Source organism: Zosterops lateralis (assembly GCF_965231275.1).
Source record: "Zosterops lateralis genome assembly, chromosome: 12".
In the NCBI taxonomy this organism is placed as follows: domain Eukaryota; kingdom Metazoa; phylum Chordata; class Aves; order Passeriformes; family Zosteropidae; genus Zosterops; species Zosterops lateralis.
The window spans coordinates 19,419,314-19,446,704 of NC_139772.1; the positions used below are offsets into that span (position 1 = coordinate 19,419,314).

General features: G+C 45.8%; 1 protein-coding gene across 1 annotated transcript in view; it reads right to left on the reverse strand.

The window, feature by feature from the left end:
- The window catches only part of WTIP (WT1 interacting protein), an 84,018-nt gene that overhangs the window by 12,292 nt on the left and 44,335 nt on the right, over window positions 1-27,391 (reverse strand). Inside the window, exons 3-4 of the mRNA XM_083870497.1 lie at window positions 12,745-12,812; window positions 190-252 (exon numbers count right to left, since the gene is read on the reverse strand). Coding sequence (XP_083726623.1) covers window positions 190-252; window positions 12,745-12,812 — 131 coding nt within the window. The remainder of the gene's footprint in view (window positions 1-189; window positions 253-12,744; window positions 12,813-27,391) is intronic.

Below are 27,391 nucleotides of genomic sequence, written 5' to 3' on the forward strand. Positions count from 1 at the left end.
GGTAGCAAAGAAGTCCAACTTTCTGTACTTAATAGTAGTAATAGAGCATGAGGGTATTTTCATTTACTGCCTCCATTTCAAAAACTATATTGACAGCAGTGAAGACACAATACCAGCCTGGGTAAGGAAAAGCAGATGTCTCACAGTGCCCTCCCAAGTTACCCATCATTAGGGGTTTAGGTCTCTTACCATTTCCATTATGAGGTGTCCACAAACAAAGCACTTGTCTGCTGTTTGCTGAAAACCTGAATACTGTTAAAAGACAGAAAAGAAAAGATCATTAGTAGCCACTCCTCTAGCCACAGAAACACCTTTTAGGTGAAGGCTGTGCTATTTTCCAGTCTGTGCTGTGTATGACACAGGTTTGGGAGACTGACTCAGAAGCCTTCACTCAGCTCTTGCAGAATGTTCAGATACCAGTTTGGCCTTCTGATCCACTGCAATATTTCCACTGAGATTCCCAATATAACACTATTATTTTAAGTTTGATTCTTTAATTTTTAAAGTCTAAATGGAAAGTTTGTGTTTGATGTGCAGAAATTGGCTGGAACTGACTCTTTTGGTGGTTGTTTTAAATAACATAGGATTCACCTCCCAAATCCCGCTCAAATCAGCAACCTCAGACTTTGGACCTACATTTCACTCTGCTATTTGCAAGCTAGAAAACCGAAGACAGGCCCAAGAAGGATTTAGCTTGTGGATCCCAAGCCTTCCAGCCAGGGAAGAATCCAGCAGCGCACTCACAGGAGCTTGGGAAGCACAGTGTGGGCAGCAGTGAGGCACAAAGGAGGCCCAAAGCCCAGCTGCCAGCCCGTGCTGCTGTGCCAAGGGCTGTGGGGAGATGCAAAGCTCTGTGTTCCCTGCCTGAGCAGTTCTGACCTTAACTTTGTGCTCCTGTCCCCAGAGCAGATCCTGTTTCAGATGCCAAGCTGTGCTTTTAGCTCTCTGTTTAGAGGTATAGAAAAACCATCCAGGTTATCAGACTGACCTACCAAACCACAGCCTGCAAACAAGAGACATCCTCCTGAGTAACTCCAGCCATGTACATTTGAAGCTGAGCTTTCCCCTCATCTCAGCTGAGAGCTGTGTGTGCACCATCCTGCCAGGGGGAAGGGCTGCCCACCTACCTGGGGGCATTGACAGTGATGATCTTCTAGCAGAGCTCACCTGGAATGTGCTTTAGTTGTACAACATGAAAGATGAGGAAGGGGAGGATGAATGTAAACCAGTCTTCTCCCAGAACACAGGTTAATTGGCAGAGGCACCTAATGCATCCTCTGAGCCCCACCAGTGTGTATCTTGCTCCATTCCCCCCTGGTTTAGTGGGGGTTAACTATCCCCTCACGTCAAAGGCCTGTGGTTCCCTGCCTGGAGCTGCCATATATTTTCCTTTTTACTGAAGTGAGGGGATTACATGTTACATTGAGTCAATAGGTTGGAGACAAAATTATTGTTGCTATGCAACAAAATAATTATGAAGGAAAAGGTCTCATAGACACTTTGATGGGCTCATAAGTCAGTAAATGATACAGCAGTTGTCACAGCCCAAAATTTACTACGCCCTAAGAAACACAGCTCATGCAGTCTTAAGAACCTTTGAAACTTCCCTGGAAGAGATCAGGGTGTTGAGAAACAAATACAGAAGTGGGCAGTCCTAGCTGGCTATTTCTACAAGATACTACTTTTATTTGCTTTTTCTTTCTTCTTACTGATGCAGAAAAAAGCTCTCACTGATTGGGATGTTTCTTGGCTGCCCTGTGGCTGAGTAACCCTCTGGCTAGACTGCTTCCTAGGGCTGGGAACTCCAGGCTTACTGGAAACAGGTGGGCAGGTCCTGGTGGCACAGACAGCAGAGGATTAAGAACAGCACAAACCCAGCTAATTCTAAAATCCTGCTGGAATGAATTTACCAGTACCATCTGGCTGTCATTTGATAAGGAATGCAAAGGAGCATTCACCCAGCTATTGATTAAGAGGGGACATTATTCCCCAGGAAGAGAATGGCATAGTGGTCAGATTAATGGCATTTATTGCTAACTAGATTGTCATAAATTATACTGTTTGTCAGAAAGAAAGGCTGTGCTGACACAAAATCACTCTTTATATAACTAACCCTATTAAATTAAAACCATGATTTGTTTTTTAACAAGAGAATTGCTATTAGTCAAAGACATCCAGAACTGGATTACCCCATTAAGAAGACTTTGCAAAATGGCAGTAAGTCTAACAGCAGTGATAAAATATTTCACAGGCTCAGAGAGCTGTCCTACACCACTACATTCTTCTCTCTCCTGGTCACAGGGTCAATCCTGGATAGACTGAAGGCCTGGTTCAGTGAGATCAGGCTTTTGGGGCCAGGTCTGCTTGTGTTTTAATCTATCTGGTCTGAAAAAGAGTAACAGCCTCAGAGCCCAGCAGCACAGTTTTCTACAGGATGGCAATACTGCTGATAAAATCAATAAATTACTTTCTCAACATTTATGGAGCTTACTATAAACTGCTTCTTTGCACTGTTTGATCCTAATCTGGAGTGTTCAAACAGGGCTACTGTACTAAGCTTTGAATTTTAGAAGCAGAATTTGAAAGTCTTAAAATACTAATTAAAATTGTCAACATCTGTCTTTGAAGCACTCAATTATTAACAACCTTCACAGATCTTGTGTGTGCAATGGGAGAGGAGTTGTAACTTGCTCCAGACTGCAGACAAGGCAGAGCAGCCTCTTTATTGTCTCACAGCACACCAAGAGCCTCCTGGGGAGGGCTCCCAGCAAGGCTAAGAGGGGGAAAAACTGGGAGAAAAGCTCCCTCGGAGCTTGTGAGCAGGTAACTGAGAGAGGAGAAGGTTTCACTGCACAGACTGGGAGCCTTCCTTATTACTGACAGTCAGAGACGTAAAAAGAGCTTTTGAGCACAGCAGCCCCCACTCCCAATCTGGAGCTGTGAAAAGCAGGCTGAGGGAAGCAGTGAAGTGACACAGGCTGAGAGGCAAGACCCTTGTGGAGAAGCCACATCTCAGCTCTGGTTCCTGATCCCATGGTATTCATAGGCACAGTTTCATTCAGGATCTAGGCAGTGTGGGTCTCAGTTCCAGCCTCACTCTCTAAGGGTTCCCTCTGTGCTAGGTTCTTTCAGAAAGTGTTTTGTTGGCAGAGCAGTGAAGTGATGCAAATACAGACCAATCTCAGTCTGGATGGGAACAGTCAGAAGTCTATGGACACTCTGCATCCACAACAAATGGGAAGCTAATTTTGATTTCTCCTTAATATTCATCACAGATGCTCCTTAAGCATATATAAAAACACTTGAGAGAAGTTGTTATTAAAAAGACCAGCTCTGAAATTCAAAGTTAAAAATGAAGTGTTACCCTTTACTCTCCTTTCTGTGACTCAGGAGCACACTGCTGGATACACCAGGATGCAAAGAAAACAAAGTGCAAGTTGAAGAGCTGGCATATTATTTTTCCTGGTTTCTTAGTCTGGTCTCAGCTGTTTTCTCCCTTATTTACCTTGTCCTTGTCTTCTCTACCAGGATAATAAAATCTCATTTTATATACACAAATCAAGACTTTGTAATTCAGCTCCTCAATGATATTTATATAAAATAACATTCTGAGAAACTAAATAAACCTTGTGAAATATGTTAATTATGTTAGAATAGAAGAGTAAAAATAAAGTAGAAGACTTGGCTGGCTGTACTTTTCTTCTGTTTGCTGTCCAATATACTTTGATTATCAAACAGGAAAAAAAAAAAGGAAAAAAAAAAAAAAAAAAAGAAGGAAAAAAGAACTCTCTAACAATCCTGTCCAAGAGTCTTTGTTTCAATGTAAGAGGAAAACAAGACCCTTTCTGTCCTGAATATTTAGGCCTGTTAGTATCCTCCTGTGATAATCTTGGGATTTATAACTCTTCTGTTTAATATGCAATATATCTAAAAGAAATTAACAATGAATTTTGAGCATATAATGAACAATTATGCATGGAGGATAATCCCACCAAGGACTATGAGAAACAATTTCTCCTGCCTGTTCTCAGTCCTGTAGCAAATCTTGGTTGTCTACCAGGGTCTTTTAAAGTTTGATGTTCCCATCATGATTTTCAAAGGAAAAACATTCAGAAAATGGTGTGTCTGAAAAAAGCTTCAGGACCCAAACTTTCTACCTTAGGCAATGTCAGGCCTTTGAAAAGACATGTCACTGCTCCTCCCTCACATGCCTGACCGTGCCCAAGGAGGGGCTGCTGCTCTTCCCTGCTGTTGTGCACTCAGCAAAACAAAACCTTCCTCCTGGAAACAGACCCTGGAATCTCATTCAGGCCCATTTGCTTCTTTGATGAGGATGTTCAAAACCTGCTGAAGGTTTGTGCAAGCAGAGCCAGTGGGTTACATTTCAGTGGGTGTGGCAGCTGCTGCCCCGGTAATGGTATGAAGCTGTAAAATCTCCAATTCACTGCTGCAGCACTGCAGTCACCCAACGTGGCTGCTCAGCCTGGCCTTGGGATTCCTGCTCTTTTACACTTTAAGAGCTGTTGAGTAGGATGATAAGGAGTTTTTGCCAAAAATGCTTCAGGCATTTAATTCCAAAAACTAATTTCTGAATTGGGTGCTATGCTAATAATGTATTCCAACCCCAGGCTGCCTGTAATCCCTCACAGCCTCTCTGCTCCTTGGTTTCCCATTAGCAGAGCATCTGTCTTCTCACTGCTGCATTGTTTGCTCTCTGCATGGGACCCTTACTACATGGGACACAACAATGTAAGAAATTCATGGGATGGCATTAAGAGAGGGAACAAATATCAAATTTGGTTTCATGCAGATGGGGTTTTGTTGTTTTTTACACACCTATTTAAATGCAGCAATTAAAATGAACTGGACAAAATGGGGCCTTCTCAGGCTCAAAGATAAAGGAGCCTCGTGGCAGGTGACAGATTAACTGAAGGAAAATAGTCCAGATCTTTACTCTTCATCCTGCTGAAACCCTTTCATATATCCTGTTGCTTCACTCTGTCTTGCTGTCTGTGAGGAAACACTACACAGCAGTTTGCCTTCTTGCTTCTTTCCACTTTGTTATGTTTAAAGGACAGGGACAGGGCAAGGAGGGACTCCATGCTCTGCACAGAGCTAGGAGGTGGTCTGGCCATGCACAAAACTCAGGAATTCAGCTGATCCTGAACTCTGCCTCTACCAGTCAGGCATTTTACAGCCCCTGAGAAGAGACCAGCCATTTACATCCTACAGTACCTACAGAGACCCTGGGTGAGCACTCACCAAGGCTGCTTGCTGTGTGATTAATTAGGAGCCACTAATGATTTTCTTACCTGGATCTTCCTTAAACAAACTCCTGTGGGAACTTCACAGCGACAGTGATCAAGAGAAAAGGCTGAATCAACAGCTTTAACTCTGCATCATATTACAGAGCCCAACGTTTACTGACTTGATTCACACTGTAAAGCACTTCACACTGCACAGGGCTATACTCTGCTGCAGGTTGTTTACTGTCACTGCTACCATCTACTGCTCACACTGAAAGAAATTGTTTATACAAGAATCCCTCTTCCTGGAAAAGAATTATCTGGGTTTTATTCACAACAGTTGTTGAGAGATTTCAATTCAGAACATAACAGCAGCTAATACTAATGTTTATTACCAAAGTGGAAACATGCCACTTTCTCACATGGGTCCTTTTCTAACCCTCCCATAGAAAAATATTAATGCTGTCTGCTTCCAAGTGTTTGGCAGGAGTTAAGACATAATCAGAAAGAGCTCTAGTTCTTTTAAGTGTGCTTCAGTTATTGTAATTTACTTTTCAGTGTAATATTAAGAAAATGGATGTCTGACTATTTGGATCACCATCTCAAGAGGAAACAGGGGAGTGATTATCTGGCATGAAACCAACTGGACTTTGTAACAGGCTCTTCCAACATTCCACCAGCAAATGTAACATCGAGGATAGTTACAAAAGGCAGTCAGTAGTGATACATCTCAGGAAAAAAACTATCTTTGCCTTTCCTTGTCTCCTTTGCCATGTGCCAGACCGTGATTCCTGTGACTCACTTAACAATCTGCAACTCAATGCTGAGTGCCCTTAGTGAACACAGACCTTACTCACACACTGCAATTTAATCATATTTTGTTTATCTGCATTCTCATCTGGGCCTAGGTACCCACTATGTATTGCTCTTTTATAAACCTGAGATGTCTCAAGACTCCAGCTCGTTTCCTCTTGTGGCCCCAGAGCTGCCCAGTGAGCCCTGTGGTGTGTCCTGCACGTGGTGCTCACAGTCCTCACCCTCAGCTTCTCTCGTTGTTTATGGGCTCAGCTTTGAAACTTTGTCCTGCAGGGTGAATCCCTGGGAGAAAACCCAGATGTCTCCTGAAGACAATGGGAATTCTGCCACCAGCTTCAATAGACTTGTAACTTCTTGATCCAGGATACAGCACTGGAATTGTGTTGCAATAAGAGGGAAACCCAAACTCTCAGCTCTACACACTCTTCATGCTGATTCACATCCAAGTCCAAAGTGCAGAGGCAGACCAATATTTGACCAATATCTCTAGATAGAATAAAACTTCAATTTTAAGCCCGTCTGTAGGTTTGACCCAATGCTTCAATTCAGAATAACCCAATTAATCATCATTACTGTAAAATTCATTTATAAAATAAACCCAGGACCACTGGCATACTACAAACTTAGGGAAAACTAAGGAAGGAAAGTTTTCAATTTTTTTTGGCAGAGAGGGGCTGGAGCAAGACATACACAAGTAACAACGTGAGTGCATTCCCTCGTGCCCTGATTAGGAACATGCTCTAAACTGTTTGTCTTTGTTTTCAGTGACTGCATCTGGGAGCACAGCAATGCCTGGCATTCATGATGCCTCTGGAACCGTCTGTCCCAACCTAGAGCAACCAGCACCTTGAAAACATTCACAGACTTCTTTATGCTTCTGTACATCAGGAATATTGCAGCAAATCCCTTTCTAAACTTTGATTCCATCAGTCTTTAAACGTATCAATAAACTCCCATGTCTGTCTGTTCTCAGACTGGAGTATGGCTTTTAATAACAAGTCTCCTAAATACAACATCCTCCCCATTATCTAGAACTCCATGTGCTCTGTGATTCCCATTAGATAGGAAATGGACACAAGCTGCAACTTCCATCATTCACCTTTTCAAGTGAGTCTATTTTTTTCTAAGAGTCTCTTAGCAGAAATGGGCTCTCTGACTAATGCACCAGTCCCAGGGCTCCCTCCCAAGGGGGTCTTCCAAACATTTATAGTCACTGAGATGGAAAATCAAACCCTCTGACTCCAGCTGACACCAGCCTCCATTACACTAAATAAAAACTATCTTCTGAGGGCCCCAGCAAGTGGGACAGGCCATTTCCCACACTGCCAGGCTTGGAAAACAGCATGTGCACAAACTGAGAAGAAAAGCCTCGTTAGTATTAATATTTACATTGCAGCCATGCCCAGGGGCCCTGGCTGGGGTAAGGGTCTTGCTGTGTTTGGTGCTACAGGAGATGAAGGTGCCCTGCTCTGACCAGCTGCCCATCACTCAGCTACTTCTGAGGTGGCATCCTGTCCCTTCCTCCATGAAAGGCTGGGCATTTCCATTTCCCACCTGCCTCCTGGTCCTGCACACCCTGATACTTCTGCATTTCTGAAATCATTGTGACTTTTACACTTGTGGATATAAGACCAGGCCCTCTAAGTCCTCTGTAGCCAAGTTTTGCATTGCAGTGACCAGCAAAGAGAGGTGTCCTGGGAGGGGACCAGTGGCTGGTGTAGGGGAGAAAAGGATCCAGAACCCCACCAGACTGGATGGAGAGGAGAAGGAAGGCTGGAGAGAGACTGCAGGGCTGCAAGAGGCTCTGCTGGGGCTGTGGGCTGCTTGCCTTCCTCTGGGCTGGGCACCCTCCTGGGGAGGGCACCCAAAGGCTCCTGCAGGTTTGCCATGCATGGAGTCTCTTTATGGCTGCCATGTGCAAAACCCAAGGTTTTAGAGCCTTTCTCTTTGAAGATTTGTGGGCAGAGTTCCTCCAGTCTTACTCACTGAAATGGATGAACAGCTCTTGATGAAACTTCCAACAACTAATGACAGCAAAGTTAGCCAGAGGCAAAAACCAAGCATGAAGAAGTTCAGCCTAAATGATTAAATTTGGCAAAGTTTTAAGACAGTGAAAGAGAAAATCTTGAAAGGGGAAGTTTCAGATGACCTTACTGCAATACACTGCAGCCTGTGGTGTCTGTAATAGGTTATTTCCAGAGCATCTGAGCGTCTTCCAGTAGTGCATTAAGCAATGTAACTAACATCTGTCACGAGGTTCATTTTCCCTCTCATCTCCTCCCTCGAGGGAAATTCTCTCATTTCTTAACCTCTACTGGACCCCCACTCAATAATGTTCATTACCTCAAGAGAAAAAGGAAAAGCCTATCAAAAAGAGGAAAAAAAGAAAAGAGATAGATAATAGATCTAAGATTCGGGTTGCTTTGGTGACATTTTTAAGTGGTTTTTGCCAAGCAAAACAGTATTAAAAAAAATCTTTACATGATATTTAAGCATAGAAAAGGAAAGACAAATTAAAATTATTTTTCCTTCACCATAGATTATGCAGCAATTTATCAACAAAATGAAACACGAACATCTGACTGGGATTATTTATTATACAGTAAGGCATTTATTTTTTGTTCACTTCACCAGGAACAGTGTCTCTGTTATGGCTAGTTAGCCATCTGTGTCCAGAGAGCTTTCAGGAAAGGATTAAACTGTCATTTGTTTTATTTCCTTTCATGAAATAACTCTCCTAACAGGACTGGGGCAAGACTTGGGTATTGTTGGACTTGTTACTCTAAGGTGGCATTTAAAAGAGTAACTGGATCTTCCCCAGAGCTAAAGCAAAGCATTGTAAAGTTTGGGGGGTTGTTTTTGGTTTTTTTTTTTTTGCTCCTCACGCATGCAGTACCCCACTGGAAATGGCATAGATCAGGCAATGTCTTAGGCAGAAGTAGAATCATCTGTGGAATTGTTTTTTTAATCTGATTTATTCACTTCATTCAATTAGCCAATAAGGGTTTAAGAGAGAATTTGAGAGAATGTGCAGCTAATCAGGGCTAGAAGCAGGAGGCTGACAGAAACAACCCTTCGAGGCAGAGGTATTCCAGGTATTCCACGTCCTCCAGGTGCAGGGGATTCCCAGCCACCCATTCCTAGCCCCACAGAAGGCAGAACTGTGGCATCCCCTGCCCACCTACACCTGCACAAGTGGGGCAAAAAACTTCTGACACGTCTTCCCTGCAAAGAAAGAGCCAAATAAACCACCCAGTGTGGATACTGTGCTCTCAGTAAGAGCAAATGTGGGAAAACTCCACCAGAAGGATGCACAAGGATGTACCCTGTGGCTCTTGCAGGGCCAGTGAGTGTGGGGTGCCCTGGGGCAGCCTCAAAGCCTCACCAGGAGCACCAGCACCAGCTCACTCATGACCTGTGTTCACAAATCAAAAGCACTTTTCCAAGAAAGGGGCAGATTTGGAAAGTTTGACGCCAGCAGCTCCTCACTCCATACTTTCACTGACTGATTTTCTGGAAGCCAAAACTCTCAGGTGCTCGCTGTGCTTGTAGTGACAATTGTGTTTAAACATGAACAGGAGCTCACAGCCACAGTGCCCATGGCAGAGACCCCTGCAGCAGCTGCACCTAGCACTGGCTGAACCTTGAGGGGGACACTTCAGCCAAGGAGGGCTCTTCCAAGAGCCAGACATTTGAAAGGATCAGAAAAAGGGTTTTTTCGAGGTCTTGGCTTCAGGGAGCACACATGACACTGCAGTGAATTCCACATACCACCTCTGATTGAGTGAAGAGCTGATTTGTCCTGAATGAGTGGGAGTTAAAGAGCCAGGTATCCCGTCTGAGCCACTGACTGTAGCTCTGGAGACTGCTCCAGCAGGAGCTGGTCTGGCACAGCAAAAAGCAGCATTGCAGGAGAAATAAAATACTGACATCTATAGGATGTTCAATATTTCTAGCAGCTACAATAGGAAGAAACCAATAAATAATATCTATTCACTAAATTTTTCTGCATTCATTCACATCAGGAGCCATTTCAGCTTTTCTGCCCACCATTGTTCAGGCGCTACTCACTGCAGCCCCAACATCGCTGTGTCCTCCTGGACTGGCCTGCAGGACACACCCAGTGTGACCTCAGGGGTGACAGGAAGAAGCTCCTGCAGCAAATGGTGGGATGAACAGAGGCAGCAGTGGGGGTGGGCAGAGCTCTGCAGGAGTGACAGCCCTCCCTGCAAAGGGGACAGGCTCTCCTCCAGGTACCAGGGAGGCTCCAGGTGCCACCACCTGTGTCCCCCATGGACAGGACAGCAGCTTCCCCCCGGGATGTCTCCTGCTGGGAGGCAGAGGGGCTCATTCAGGCCACTGCTGCCTCTGGGCGCTGTGAGCAAGGAAACATCGACCTCTCATCTCAGTCTGACCCTGGGACTCCAGGGAAGGTGCAAACCCAGCCAGGGACACACAGCTCGTTGTCACCTGGGTGTCACCAGGGCCCCCAGTGGGACAGCACTGCACCTCCTGCCCACTTCTGAACCTGCTCTGCTTTCTAATCCTGGCTAAGTTTGAAATAACCTGGCCATGGGCTGTGACCCTGCTCCCAAACCAACAGGAGCATCTAATTCTCCTGATTCCCAGACAAACAAAAGCCGAAGACAAAGAAAGAGGAAGGACACCCAGGGCAGGCAGCATTTTCTTAGCAGCAATACAGTGGTAATGCAGTTAGACTGTATCTGTTTACATTCCCAAAATGGAATAATCTTTTTCTTATCCCCCTGCCTTAACTTCCCAAACATTCCACTACCATGGTGTCAGCAGGGAATCCTGCTGCACTGTAATGGAGCTGCACTAAAGAACTGGAGTCATGGTAGAGACTGAAATTCTCAGGTATAAAGAAAAAGCATTTGATTTTCTGTTTTGGACTGAAAATGCCTCTTTTTAGAAAGGACTTAGAAAGGACTGAGGTTTCCCAGTGTTCAAGAGGTAGAACTGCGAAGATGAAGTAGTTAAAATAATTTCCCTTTAATAACTATTTTGCAGCCTTTTTGCTTTCAACTTTGAGAGAAGCTTTGTGCTTTCCCTGTTCACAGAACTCTAAAATAGGCGAGGTTGTTTGATTTCATTAGTGATACACAATTTCTATGATTCTTGCTATGACATTTGCTCATGGGAGCTGAGAGAAGATGCAATTACTTCCTGAGAAGCAGCAAGATTACCACAAGCAGGGACAATGTCAGAATTTGGTTTCTTTGCTGACTTACACACTGTCTTTTTGTCTGCTTCTCCCAATCCCTCTGCTACTGGGAATCTGCTAAAACACACCTGTGAGAAGTTTGGGCTTTTAATCTGTGCCTTAGATGTCCCAACAGCTCCCTAACTTGCAGAAAGTTTATTCCTATCGGGTCCTTCATCTCAGTTTTCCTGGAAAATCTCTGCAAGTATCTTCCTTCAGAAACCCACTACAGATCATGACTGAGCTGAAGAGTTTTCCCCCCACCCCTGAAAACAGAATGTTCTCCAAAAGATTAAGATTTTTAGATTTAAAATTCTTGTGTTTAGGCTGAAATTACAAGCTAATAACAACAATCATGTCATTAAGTCTGGATGAAAGGTCTAAACAGTAACAAGTTTCAATTATAAAAAGATACTTATTTTCTGCACAAAAAACCATTTTGGTTTCTTTTCCAACAGGCTCCAGCTCAGAGTAAAGGTGGAACATAAAGGCAAATACAGCCTGTATTTTAGGAATTTCCATGATTTTTACGGATTTCATTAATGAGAAATGCATTTCTGAACTTTGAACTGCCAGTAACAATTCTGTTGTGGGATATACTTTGAACAATTCCTTTGCAAAAAGCATGATTATATATTCATTAGAAATTGAAAGTCATTCTAGAAAACGCAAGCTTCTAAATTAATGGTATTTCAACAAATAAAGTGCCATAAATTCAACATACTGATTGTCCAATTCATCATCCTCTAAGCTAAAATATCTCATTGCTCTCTAATTGCAGTTCCCAGCCATGCCATCCTCTTCATCTTAATTCTAAATGGTCTGCCCTTATCGAGTCATTTGTGGTGCACTGCACAACCCTCACCCTTCATTGCACGAATATTTTAATTTTGGAACAACACAGCTCAGCAAAAGGCTTCATTTTTCTTTTCCTGACTTAGTCTCTATTAAAGTAAAGCATGTACAAAAGCTCTGTTGAGCAGCGAGAGAACCTGGGTTTCCCCTCCATGGCCAACAGTTCCCAGCTAATCACAAGTCAGCCCCAGAGCCTCGTGAGCAGAGCAGTGATTAAACTGGGCCTCAACAAAGCAACTTTGTGCAGAGCCCTGACGTGCTCCCAGCACAAACCTCTCCCTCCTGTTATGATTGGTATTCCCCAGATGTTTGACTTCGAGCTCAGGCTTGGCAGGCGAGTCTCTGTGGCTGCAATTCAAGTCCCAAGCTCGAGCAGCTCCAGTATTTATCCTCATAATTTACACTTTGTGATGGCTTATGGACAGTTATGTCCTTGGTTTTACAGCCACCACTTCAAACCAAGGAGTCAGCGGCAGATGCTTCCCAATTCCACCACTGGCAGGAGGCCCCAAATCATCAAACTATCTCTCAAAGCAAACAAGCCAAAATAAAATAACAAATTGCTTTAGAAATAATTTTTAAAATGCCTGGAATCTTACTTACTAGGAAGTCTTCTTCACAGTACACCTTGCCATTGACATTGTAGAATGCTTTTCCTCGTAGTCTTCTCCCTGTTAAAAGACAGGACCATCAGAATTTTATTCTTCATCCCCAAACCCAGTTGTTCAGGATGCAAAGTGAAAAGCACACGCCCTGTACCTGTCTGTGGGGTCTGTTCCTGGCCCTTCTCTCCCCTGGAGGGCCCATCCAGAGCTAGGGCTGAGGGTCAGGCTCTTGGCTCTATCTGACCTTACCAAACCAGGTACCAAACCTTGTCTTAGCTACCAACTAAATGTTACCTTTAAGTGCAGGTTATGGAACCCAGCTGATAACAGTTCCTGAAAAAATTGCAATCTAAGCTCAAAATTTATTTGAGGGAAAAGGCTCCTTCGCAAATTGAGACAATTTTCTTGGCAGGTAAAATCCCAGCAGGCTCACATCCACTGCAATCAACAGCAGCAGCGTTTGTCTTCGCAGGACTACACAAAGGATACTACATATGGATGTTCCTGCCACCCTCAAAAATATTATAATCAATGCCAGAGCAGTTCCCTGAGACACTAAAGCAGTACAAGGCACAAATGATGGAGGGAAGTAAAATCACACAGAAAACAAGAAATTTTGTATTCAAGTGTTGACATTTGCCATTTCATTAGCCCATGTGGAACTCGACCGACAAAGCCTGTGATAGTCATTAACTGATGGCTCCCTTTACAGTGAAGAAATGCATAGCAGACTCCAGAAAACCCCAGCAGAAAGGATTCAAACCAGGAATTCAAGAACCACCAAGCCCAATGAGCTTGTAGATTCAGCAGATCAGAGCTGTCTAACACCAGAGCTGCTCTGTTGAAAGCAGTGCTGCTTCACCAGTGTAAAACCAGAGAGGGAGAAGGGAAACCACACTCATCCTAACTCACCTCATTCCCACTCTGCCAGGGTCCCACTGGCCCTGTGGGAGCTCTCAGCAGCCTTTTGCAGCCCCAGATGGACAGAGGCTGCCTGGGGCTGTGCCAGCAGTGACACAGGGCAAGGGAGAGGGCAAGAGGAATTCACAGTCAACAGATCCCAGGTTACTCCTGGAGTTTCACTCCATGGAATCAGCCTCGATGTGTCCTCCAGCTCTACCAGGAGCAGCACCCATCTCTGTGGAGGGTTTGACACTGAGGGCCAGTGAGCTGATCCAGCTGGCCAGCACTGAGGCGCAGCAGTGCTCTCCATGGTTTCCATAAACAATGTTAAGGAAAATATGATTAATTTTCAGTGTCTGAAAGCGCCTTTTACACGTTGCCACTGTGATCTGATCCTGGGAAACAGTGTGTGGCACAAAGGAGTTGGGATCTGGGCTGATGCTTTTGGGAAATCACATGCTGCATGGGTTGTCTGGTGGTTTTACTGTCGTGGCTGAGGGAAATGCTTCTTTTGTGTGCACATTCTTGGGCTGTGGATCTCACAGGCTGCTGTCTCCATACTGCTGGTAGGTGGAGTCAGCTCTTGTTTGTCTTTCCAGCTGCCCGGTGGCTCTGGTGGGGACCAGGACCCCGGTGACACGGGCAATGTGCTCATCCCCTCTGAGAGTCTTAATGAAACCGGGCCATCTCCTGAGCAAGGCACAGGGCTGGGACAGCAATCGGGGGACCCTCGGGCCTCTCTCAACTGATGGAGGAGCAACCACATCTACATCTTCCCTCCTGTTTGTCCAAAGCTATTTTTAAGCCTCTCTAGGGAAAGGTAAAGTACATGGAATGAAAAGAAAAAAGGAAAGAGGCCAGAATGGCTTTGTAAAGGACATGTTGTCTCTGTCAGATCCAGCCTTGGCACACAACTTGTCTTTAGCTGGTGGTCATGAAGTGTCCACTTACCTTGGATGTGCTGATGCAGCACTTCCCCTGTGCTCACTCACCCCAGAGCTGGGTGTTTGTGGCAGGGGAAGGATCTGGCTTCGCTGGCCATCCCCTCAGCACACACCCACTGTGGTGAGAAAGCAGCAGAGGTGAGCAGGGACAAATCCCAGGGCTGGCTGCTGGAGGGATCTCTGCAGGAGAGCAACGTGCCAGTGCAGGGAGGCACCAACATCTCCTGAGGCACTGCAGAAGGGGCAGGAGGACCCCAACATCCCCCTCTGTACCCCAGCCTGGCAGGGCTGAGCTTGATAGGAATTGCACAAATTCTGCTCTGGTTCTTTCCTTAGCGCAGCATTGCTGGCAGAAGCCAGTGGGGTCAGCACTTTCCTGGACTGGGATGGAGTGGGAAACCTCTGATCCAAACCAACAAGGCAAAGCCAATGCTCTGGAATACCTCTCAAACACATCAGGTCTCAGCTGCCTCTGGCCCCACTGTGAGTGTTCCCATCAGCCCTGCACTGCTGGGATCCCTGCAATGGTGGGATCCCTGAACTGCTGGGATCCCTGCTCCCAGCCCACTCCACAAGTCCTACCTGCCCAGCACACAGAGCTGCACTCTCTCCCTATACCTGTCACCTCTGCACCACACTGCACTCCCAGCACAGCACTTTTCAACACTGAGGGAAAATACCATTTCCCCCATTTTTCAGCCGAAAAAACCCCAAAACACCTATTAGGAAACTGACTTGTCCAAACTCATAAAGCAGGCAAGCAGCTTGCTCACATGATAATGACTATTACTAGCAATGATTAGTAAGATTGACAGGCCTTTTACTTTAGTAGAATTTCATTCAGGGACTGTACAATAATTATCTCATAAACAAGAAACAGCAAGTTATCCCTCAAACAACCATCGATGCCTATATTGGCTTCTACATCCTGTATTTTAGAAATAAAGGCAAAAGTGTGCATTCCACTGTCCTCTGGAAGGGTTGACTGAATGACAGCACTGAACATGGTCAAACACCACCCTGGGAGTGTCTGGGCATCATGTGAAAACTGCAATCGAGAGAAGTGCTGGCAATTGCAGCCAGGGAGACAGGAATCCAGAGAGAGGCAGCGCTGCTGCCCCCAGCCCCAGGGCAGCAGGGTGGGAGCAACATCCCGATGTTGGGATGCCTGCCCCGAGCTCCAGGGGCTGGACAAGGAGACTTCACCTCTTAAGATGCTGGAGCAGCTTAGGGGCCTGCACAGCATCAGCTTGTTCTGTGTAGCTGTAACCTGTTAGTGTCAATGAGGCAGAAATCACAAGTAAAAATCCCCTGATGTTCCTTTAGCCGGCTGAGCCAAGCACCTGGCCAGCCAGGGAAGGTAACATCACCCTGCCCACTGGCACACAGGCCCTGCTGCTTGGCTTTCCTTTGAATGACTGCGTCTAGCCAAGCCTGGTTACTATTTGCTTTCATAATATTGAAACAAAAAAAGTCAAGAGCTTCTGACAAAACTTGATGCAACTTGCTGGCAGCTCATTACAATAACAATGAGCAGCCCAGCGCAGAGTTCACCACTGTGGGGTTTCACAAACACTGCACTTGGTTCCTCCTCCCGCTGGATTCCCACCTTGGCACGCCTGCCCTGTCAGACCAGTTTGGAGCAGCAGCAGCAGCAGCAGCGGGGAAGCAGCTCCGTTTCACACTCGGCAGAGCAGCAGAACAGGGAATGCACAGGGAATGCACGGGGGGGACCCGGCTGTGTGCAGGCTCCTGACACCAGCGCAGCTTTTGGGGGGAAGCCCCTTCTCCTCTGAGTGCTCTTCAGCCTTGTTTCCTCACAGAAACACTGCACTACAAACAAGCAACTTCCATTTCCTGCCAGCCCCACCTTGGAGGGGGAGCGAGCACCGGGCTAAGGGAGTTCCAGCACCTCGGGTGGGAGGCAGAGAGCTCACCAACACTCCAGCAAACTGCTAACACTCACGAGATAATCCAGCAGATAATAAAATGAAAGCTAGAAATTACTCTATCCCAAGGACTGATTGCAACTGGTGATTGCAACTAGCATGACAAACATTCAAAAAAATGCAGGTTTGTGGAACTCTTAAAAAAATTAACAGTGGTTTAGACAACAGTTTCTTAAGTCTCTGTTATTTAAATGTGTCTATCAATTACTTCCTGCACAATTTTTATCTCCTACATGTCACAAACCAGAAGGAAGGAATGAGAGAGTTGTTCCTTTATCAAAGGATTCAACTCAAAGACAGCTTGCAAAAGGAAAAATGACCCCCAGTTGACACAGGCTGTCCACAAGTATTCTCCCCAGTCTCCACAGCACTTTGCTGGGTGGTGAAAACACACCAGCCAGGAAGCCAAGATGGAGTAAAACTTTTTTCCAATGTGTTTCAAATGCTGCTCCAGGTCCCTATGGAACAAAATGTGAATGAACCCAGGTTTTACAGCCTTGGGGACATGGCCCAAAACAGCACTGGAAGTGTCCTGCCCCCTCCCGTCTAGCCTGGAAAGCATCTTCTGAGCCCTCCCTACTGCTGCTGGCCCTGAGTATTTGCCTGTGGGGAGGTCAGTTTATCAATCACAGCCTTCAGTGGAAGATCTCTTGTCTCACACAGGATGGATGCAACCTGATCAGGGGCTGGCACCCCCCTCGCCACTGTAAAACAGGAGATAGGAATGTCTCACTGTCACAGCAGGGTTAATAGACCTAATTACTGTTTGCAGCGTGCTTTGAAGTTGAAAAGTGCCAAGCATTATTATAATATTTTAAGTACTTTGATGATTGAAAGCACACAACCCTTTGGTAATCATGATTTAGTAGTACTGTAAAGTAAGCAAGTTCATGTGAGAAGCCTGCATTGTTCTCCGTGCCTGACGCTACTCAAACACAAACAGCTCCCCTCTGACATCATGGGAATGCTGCAGCCCCAGCCCTGCCTCCCAGATAATGCCTGGTGCATCCCAGAGATTACCAGCGTGCTGAAAAACCCACAGCAGAGCACCCCCTCACCATCAGGGTCCCTCTTGTGGTGTTCTCAACAGAGATGTGCCTCTTTCAACTTCATGTGGGAAGGATTCAGTGTTAGAGGAAACAAAGAGTGAAGTGACTAATAATGTCCTGTTATTTCTAATGTCTCAGTTGTGTGGAACAAGGATACTATTTTAGCTACAAAATGTAATTAAACCTTCCCATATGGAGTGCAATCCAAGAGTTCAATTGTAGGAATCACTGCTTAAGATAAGAAATTCATTAAAGCAGAGCTAATTAACAGCCCGAACAGCCTGAGTTAACATCAAATATCACTTCAGTGGCTGCTATTCCTGTTGGCTGGGGACGTGGCTGTGCAGCACAGAGGAGGTGCAGGCAGTGGCCAAACCATGGGCAGCTGCAGGACCAGGAAGGGTGGCTGTCCCTGCCCTGCACAGCACCAGGGCCCTGCCAGAGCCCCCAGCATGGCCATGCCCTGCTCCTGCTGGCAAAGGGGCACCCAGGAGTCCTGACTTGTCTCACAGCAGCAAGACAGAGCCACAGCATCCTTCTTTAACAGCTTTTTCTGGAGGGAAAAAAATAATCTCACATTGCTTCTCTCTTAGAGATTCTTCCTCTTTAATGAACTGTCAGTGCTGAGGCTGATCAGGACACGCAGGGAGGATCTCTGTGCTCTGGAAGCTCTGGTCCATGACTTGCCCAGCTTCCTGAGTGTGGCAGCCCGAGCTCTTCATGCCTGGCTGACCAAAGAACTGTGCCTGTTTTAGTTAGCAATATTAAGCATGGACCTAATTGCTTGTTAACTGTTTCAGATGCCATCTCTGCAGTGACTGATGTGACACCAGCACCAGGACTTGTCTCATCCCAGCACCACAAGTGACAGTCTCCCAAAGCCTTCAGACTCCAGTGATGTGCAAACACACACCCAAAGGATTAATACACAACAGTATTTGCTCAAATATTGCCCAGCTACCTTAACAGTGAAGGAAAATTCCCATGTATTGCCCCAAAGCCCTGTGCAAGTGGAATGAGACACGAAGTGGCTTGAGCTGAGCAAACGCTTCTGCCTGACCACTGCCCACCTTGCCATGCTCTCCATCACTGCTCAGTGAAATGTGAACTTTTACCAGGCCAAACCTCATTTTTGTTTTGCAAAAGGCCCTGGCTCTTGGTCTGGGGCTGCTTGGATTCTGAGCTGGTCCGTGGTGCACCCAGAGGCTGCCCACACTCCCAAAGGGACTTTTCCAGCCCAGGGTCCTCCCAAAGGTCCTGCCCACTGCAGCATCACAATGGGCACCTCTACCACCAACCTCTGACACACACTGCAGCTTCTCCTGGCAGGTCAGCAGTGACTGTCCCCTAACCTGTGTGACACCACCTGATGACTGAGAACTGGGACACACAGAACTCAAAAGGTAAAGGGCAAGTGAAGTCTCCAGAACCCAAACAGTTCTCCACAAACCCTTAGGTTGGACAGCCACTATTTCTGAACAGTGGAAGTCACCAGATGAGTCCAAGAGGTGAAACTTCAAGTGGAATACCAACTTTTACAAACACAATAAATAATTGAAAACATTAAGCAATAACAAGCCACCCTTGCTACCTCCTCTGCCCAGACATCACTGGCTAAAATGGGAGCAGAACGTCACTCAGGAGAATTGTTTCCTTTTAAGCAGTAGAGGAGGTTTGCCTGCCTAGGAATTGAAGATGTGCCAAAAGAAAACAAAAGCCTCTAATACTTTTTCTTTATTTTTTACCATTCCTCCTTGACTCACATGTGAATTTGGGCCTGCAGTTCCCCATGCCTCCCTCTGGCTTACACTGCTTTCCTGCACAGAGGTTTTCCTTCCACAGGGCTTCTGCCACTCCACCCATTGCGAGCGGGGCAAACCGAGGCAGCTTTATCCTCTCAGTAACTGTTAATGACATTTCTCTCCTCGGTCTCCTACAGTGGACTCACACAAAGCCACCCAGCACAAGCTCTCTGTGCCGGGGTCCCGTGAGGAAGCTGCCACCACAGTCAGGGTGCCAGGAGGGGACTGAGCTCCAGCCCAGCCCCTGGGCTTGGAGAAACTTCCATCCCCCCACTGCCACGGCCCTCCCCTCCTCATAATGCTCAGGCTTTGTGAAAGAAGGGGTGAGCTTCTAGGGTTTTCAGGGGTTTTAAGATAGGGGAAGAAAAAAAAAAATCAATGCCAAATTCCTTTACTAGAAGATACTGCGTGTTGGCAGAAGCCACTTTTCACAGACTCCAGCCGTTTGAAATCTGAAACACTAAAAAGTGGCTACTGTGGATATGCTGTATTCTTCTTTTCAAAGCAATCTGGCACACAGTTTTGCTCCCCTGTTCCAGGACCCAATCCTGCATTCCTTTCACGCTCAGACTCCCATTGACTTTAAGGAATGCAGGATTGGATCCTAAATGTGTGCTTTACTCACACAATAGCTCCTCATGGTTACGATCTATTGAGAAAGGCACACTTTAAAAACCATTTGGAATTGCAGGCTCATCCGCCAGGCCAGAATGCCTGTAAAGATCTCCCATTATTTCAGGAAAAATGCTCAGTGTCTGGATTGCACACACACACAACTCACTAGTTTTCCTGGTTTCAAGCTGCAGGCACAGCTTAGCTTGAGATGCATCACAATATTTTGAGCACTGACCTGATAGCTCCTAAAGAAACCACGTGTAATTTTAGGCTTGGAAAAAAAGCGAAACTCTGAGGAAAGAAACAAAACAAAACAAAACAAAACAAAACAAAACAAAACAAAACAAAACAAAAAAAAAAAAAAAAAAAAAAACAAGCCACCAAAGCAAACATATAAGCAGCTGAACCTTAAGGTCGGTTTTTCAGAGAACTTTTGTAAAAGCCTCTAAAAGACCTGCACTGGCTAAGACAAAACAGAGCCTTGCACTGCTATTTTTGAGGATGCTGTATATTGAGTTACGAGGCCATTACGATGCAAATCTCAAATGTACAAGCTTTTTACTCGGCCATAAACACAAAACAGTATACATTGTCCTCTCAGAAGAAAAGGTTTGCTGCTAAAATAGCAGAAGCCCTACGTAAATAACCAACATTCTTTCTGCCTGAGGTCACTGACTTGGCCTATTCAATTCCAGGCTAGTCTGGGATTTGACAATCTAAGCAGGGGAGAGGCCCTTTCCTTTTTTTCAAAAGAATGCTGGGATTTTATTTGAAATTTAAACTCTCGCAAACAAAAGGTGGCATCGTATGTTGGAGGCCTATGAAGGTGCAGTACAGGATGTGTATTGTTTTCTCCCTTTACATAGGTTCTTTCAGGAAAGAGTATTCAGAGTCTGTGAACAAATTCTAATAAAATATTATCATCAGGAAGGCAGACACAGCAAAATATGAACAAACTCTTTAAAGAGATTAGGAGATTCAATTTCAAGAAATACTGATGTGGGAAAAGCAGAAAAAATGGTTTAAAACAGTAACTTAATTTATAATTTTAAACAAATTATTTTCAAATTAATAATGGGAAACCATTATCTCGTTTAAATTCCTATACTACTTCATATTTGTACACCAAAACTGAGCTTTTCAGTGCAAATTAACCGTGGCTACAGTCAGCATTCATTCTCACTCTCCATCCCGCCGCTCTGCCCTGGGGAGGCAGATGGTAGTTAACTATTTTTCCTCCCAATTACCGTTGCCCAGCTCTTACTCGGACTCTCACAAAAGCACACTCTTGTGAAATCCAATCATCGTCTCCCTCCTGGGCTGTTCTCCGGGCTGTGCACTGCCCTGTGCCACCTCTCCTGGCGGGAGCACCTCTGGCTGGGCTGGAGCTGCCCCGGGAAAGGGGTTGGCTGAGCTGTGCGCTCAGTAACGAGAGGTACAATCCAGATGAAAACACAGCACTCCATCATTCTGACATGTTTGTAGCCCAAGATAAACTCGAGACTCTCCTCTGCAGTTTACCTTTAACTGCCATGATGTCGAAGTGAAAAACTTCATTATCTTCCCCGGGATTTTGCCCCATGGCAGCCACCGGAAGGGAACACCTCTGTACATCCAGCCCCCTGCATCCTGCACCCCTGCACTGCAGATCTTCGCAGGACTCAGCCCACCACAGCCCCAAGCACGTGCTGAGGACACGGAGGGCACATTTCTGAGGTATGTAGGGCACATTTCTGCCCCAGCCTCGCTGCATGACTGCAGCTGTCAGCCTCCAGCAGGATTATGTAGATAGCTAGTATCTTTTGTTACCTTGTTGGAAAACCCCACCTTTCTTGGCAGGGTATCCATAATTTCTGCGCCATGTTTACTCTAGTGTGGAATTCTCTCTTCCTTTCTGTCTCCTCCTGCTCTTTGGTCAGGTTATTTAACCGAAAGGTTGCTTAAAGCTGCAGGGACAAGAAACTCCCTGACCTCTGGCACTCTGGCAAGGTGTTCCTGTGCAGACTGTATTATAAACTTAGCAGATACTTCCAAGCTTCCATATAATTTGCTAAAGTTTAAATTGGCAGATGTTTCCTTTCTCTCCCACTTACTTATTTATTCTATCCCATACCACCCATCAATTTCAGGGTTAACACATAAATTATTTCCACAGAGCTCTAACAGAAGAACTTATGCTGAAAAAGGGTTTGCAAAAACATAAGCCAAGTATATATTTAAAAACACAAATATAACTGCCTGCATTGATCTAACAGCTACTTTTAGTCTATATATTAACATATATCTTAAAATACATTACTTAACAAGCCAGCAAGTGGCAACACAAGAAAATGTAAAATAAAGCTCCAAGTGTACTTCAATTTAATGTTTTTCCTCCAAGGGCTGGGTTTACAAATGCAAAAAAGCCCCTGCAAACCATGAGAGGCCTCCCCACCACAAATTGGGATGGCAGGGGGTATAACTTTTCCCCCAAGGTAGCTTCCACTGTGGGAAGCTTTCACCATTCCATCACAGCCTCTTGTTCATTATCAGCAAAGAATTCTAATTTTCCAGCTCTGCCTGTAAGCCACGACTTAAAAGAGTACTTGTCTTATCACACCATCCCAGGGTCTAAGTGACAGCCCATTCTATGGCAGAGTAAATCCATCCTCGAAGTGCAGCCCACTCCAGCCCCAGCCTTCCAGGCAGGACACAGCCTCCCAGCAGCCTGGCTGGCCCCTACCCCTGTGTCGTGCTGGGTGGCTCTCAATCAGCCTCCAGCAAGAGCCACCACAGTGCCAGCAACAAGGATTCATCTATCCTGGCATCCTGTCTCCAGATACAAGAGTGGAAGTTCATTGGGAAGCAGCACTATAAACAGAGCTCACATAGCTGCAGTGTTCCCAAGAATAATCTCTCAGCTTACAGCAGCCAGCACTTAAGGCCTTCCTGCACCACAGGTTGCATCATAACTATTATGTTTAATAGCCTCACTGGACCAATTCTTCTCTAATTTGTCTAATTTTTCTATGAGATCATTTATATTTTTGGCCTCCACGCTCTCCCTATGGCAGTCCCACAATTTCACTGTGCATTCTATGAAATGTTCCCTTTTTTTTGTTTTGAGCCTCTGCTGATCTCAAGCTTCTGTTGCATCCTAGAGAACACAGCAGCCTCTGCAGTCATCACCACCAAACAAAAGAGCTCTGTTAAGTCAAAGTCTGAAACTTCAGCTGCACCTAGATATGAGCGGGATGCACATCTCCACCACAAGTGGTATTTTTATCTAGCAGCATTCTGAGACTCTGCTCAGGTCTTCTGTTTACAACACAGGTGTGGACACACACATGGAACAGAGTCCCTGAATCCAAGTTCACACTGTGAGATCTCCCTTAGGGAGACAGGACCAACCTCCCAAGTTCTGCACTGCCCCAGGCTCCTGAGCAGCCTTTGTGAGGGGTGAGCTGCTGAGAAACACAAGAGGAGGTGATTCCTATGGGAACACATGCAAAAGAAGATGCTACTATATTCCAGTTAAGACTAAAGGAAGAAAAGAAAGAAGAAGGAAAAAAAAATGTTTGGTTCTCAGTGTCATGTGGACATTCAGACAGGGCAAGAGCCTGCTGGAGGCTCCGCCTGACAACCAGCAAACGCTGGGTAAGGTTGTTGGACTGAGGGTACTGCAGACCCCTCACCGCTGCTACCACCTTCTTTCCTGCAAGTCATTGTTCTCCATTCAAGTTTCAGCCTCAACTAAAGTCTGAGCTTAGCCAGGCTCTTAAGCAGATTAAGAGAAATCTGAACAAGAGCTGGAAGAGCAGGCAGGCTGTTTAATGTCACCTTAGCATGGAGTGAGCTGCAGCATCACCTCTCCTAACATACAAAAAAGAGAAAGTTGAACAAAAGGAGTGGACAGAGCCCAGTCCTGTGCCAACACGCAGGAGAGCCTCAAGGGAGATGAGCAATTTCCCTAAACTCTCTCCTGCATTGTCTCAGAAAAACAAGAATGGATTTGCAGGGTTCAGCTCCCTCAGAGTAGCACCAAGTGACTCAGCACTCAGTGAGAGCAGCATCAAAGGGCGCTGCTGCCGAACCTCCACAGCCAGCAGGCCTTGGCTTGAGTCATGCCCAGAACGGGCTCAGCAGCCAGCACCAACAGCACCCCGTGTTGGTGAAACCAAGCTTACAGTGCACAATTCTCCTTCCCTAAATCTTTGCAATAAAGTGAGCTTGTAAAGATCCACAGTGCCTAGAAATGACACCTTGAGCAACAGCTGTAACCCTTTTCTTCATGGGACAATGGAAGAATGTGTCAGGGAGTGGTCCTTGGGTCCAGAAGCATGAAGAAAACTTAGAGAGGATAGTACACAGTGAAAAAAAGGAAAAAGTCCAGAATTACAAAGTATTAAAGCATCTGCTAGCTTTGAAGGACATTCTTTGGGTTTAGATTATTTAGCTGTAAATTTGGAAGACCTGCACAGAGAACAACTTTCCTGTTGCCCACACTGGTGAACAATTACACTGATGTTAATAATGTTACTTCAGATTTATCCTGGGTAGCTTGGAACAAAACCTCGCTAGGACCTTAGGTATGTGTTTTAGACAATATTGCAGTATTCTCTGCTGTAAACAAAACAAAACTGAAAATCCCAGTTGTACTCAATTACTGAAATGGTCTGGGGCTTGCTCAGCCAATTTGAAATCTAATCAAAGGTCAGCCCTCCGAGGGCTGCCCTTGATATTTTGTGATGGACTGACCACAGCTTCCTGCAACAGGTCACATTAGTACTAAACCCACAAGAGCTCCCAAGCCAGAGGGGCTGAATAGGTACAGTCTCCTGACAGTACACTCACTTCTCTTGGCACTCAGGTACAATAAGGATATTGTTCCTTTAATGCTTAGCTTTCCTTTTAAGAAGTATGTGAGATTCCAGCCAATTCTCCACAACGATTAGTTCAGGATGAATGTACTTAACTCAGGATTCAGCTGGAAAGAGCCCAAGTAGATGCAATCAATTTTCTGCTAAATCCACTTCCTTCCTCTCTTCTCTACCCAGCATGAGACTTCAGCTCTCCACTACAGCCACTGGTGACTAAGACACTGCAAACCTCTGCCTTCAGCCACGCTCCTATCAAAGCTGGTTACTCCTTCTGATTTCCCCTGGTTTTGCATATCCTGTTCACTTGCCCAATATTTGGGCTCTAGAAGCAAATATGAAAAGGCAGCTATACTGCAAAACACAAACATCAAATGCATTGGCTCCCGTGACCCCAAAGTTAATCACTCACAACTGCACAGGATCATCTGCAGAACTTCACTGAAAAAGGACCTTCCCCTTTGTGCAATTCTGAAAACTCCGCAAGGTTTCAATGTGCAGGTACTGTACGATCTGTCAGCTTCTGTGCTGCCATCTCTGTATGAGAACCTAATTATCTTCATCATCATCTCCCAAACCCTGCAGGACTTCAAAGAGAGCAGCCACCGGCCCCTCTGCATGAACCAGCCTCCTGCAGCAGGGCCCAAAACAGCACATTGTAACAACAGGGATGATTTGCTACTTGAATCAAAACAGGGTAATAAAAAATAACATCCCTTCAAAAACAAGCCTTAGAAAACATGATCTCTGGCTTTCACCTACATACTTGCTTAAGAGATTAAGTAGATGATTTCCAGCCTTATTTTCCAAAGTGCATACATTCTGCTTTGTTAAATAACTCATGGAATCAGCAGAACAAGTCCTGGTGGCTGTGTGTTCTTTAGGTTTTCTTCCCCTAGTCCAAACTTCTGATTGTGCTCCCCTACCAGTAAAAAATGTTTAAAATGCATTCCAATACATGTACATTCACAGATTTATAAATTATATACATCCATTTGTGAAGTATTTTCTTCACCCTATTTTCTGCACCCTAAAGATCATCTTGAGCACTTGTCTGGAGAGCCTACACCCCATTGGAGACTGCTGCTCTGGAGAGCACTGCATTGTTAATACCGATTCAGCAAATTCTTTCCATGGGTCTGAATTTACACTGCTGTGGCTCCTAAGGTCAGTAATCCACTGACTCACTCAATAAAGTTATTTGCATTACTTCCAGGAAAAGTTTTGCAGGCAGTGCAGTTGGAAGAGTGACAGTGTAGAGTACTCAGGCAGCCAGGGGAATTGTGTGACTGAGGTTCTGTGACTATATCTAATTTAATGTCAGGACATAGCACACTTGTGTTTTAGAGGACACTGACAGACAACTGCTGAGATGTAACAGTGAGTAATCAAAAATGACTGCTAAATCCATTCCTGCTTTTAAATATGCACCAAATCAGACACCTTTCACTCTGCATAGGCACAGCTAAAAGAGCTGGAAGGTATTGGTGGCTGTGTGCTGGCACAGAGTCACCACACCAGCAGAGCCAGCCCTGCTGGCTGGAGTCAGAGCCACTGCTGATGTTACTTCTTCTTACAGCAGATATTTTCAAAGTGTCTCTCCTCCAATTCTCAGCCTGTTTCTTGCCTTGCTCATCATTCACTTTTACTATCACTACTCCAAACACAATGCAAGTTCACAAGAGTCTGGTAAACAAATAATTAATGCAGGAAGGTCTTAGGTAAGAAAAATTCAGCTTAGGGGCTGGTGGAGAGGAGGAGAAAGCACCAAGCCTATGTAGGCATGCATCCAGAGCAGGGAACACTGCTGGAAGCCCTTTCCCAGCCTCAGGGGCTGCCTACCTGGCCCAGGCTGGGCTGCAGGAGCCAGGCTGAGGGAGCAGCAGGGAATGGCAGAGCCAGGGCTGGGGGAGCAGCAGGGGATGGCAGGGCCAGGGCTGGACACAGGGAGCAGCAGGGGATGGCAGAGCCAGGGCTGGGGGAGCAGCAGGGGATGGCAGGGCCAGGGCCAAGTCACAGCTGAGAGGCAGGAACAGCATGTAAGGATGTGCACAGAGCCCTGAACACGAACGGGAAGGAACACAGGGTTTTGTGCACCCATAGAAGGAGCCTGAGCAGACAGTAAGATCAGGACAGTGCACAAAGCAGTGAGGGACACTGTCACCAAGCACCTAACGCTGCTGTGCCACCAGCACCCCATGGCATGAACTGGCAGAGGGGGGTGGGGGTGGGGGGGGTCTCCGTGAGATTTGAAACCTGATCCTTCAGGCCTGCCCCTAACACAACAAGGCAGACAGCCCTCATGGGGGAATTTGGGAATGACTTTACAGGGCCCCAGTAACCTCAAAAGCAATGGAGCTTACCTTGGGGTTTTTAAATCCCCACTGCAGAGCCCACCATGGTCAACAGCCTCCCGGGCACCCTCCTGCCCCAAAGTGCCTCTCCCAAACAGCATGAGGTGACCAGAGCACTTGAAAAACCACCGGGCAGAAGATGCTTTGAGAGGATGAACAACACTTCCTGCCCC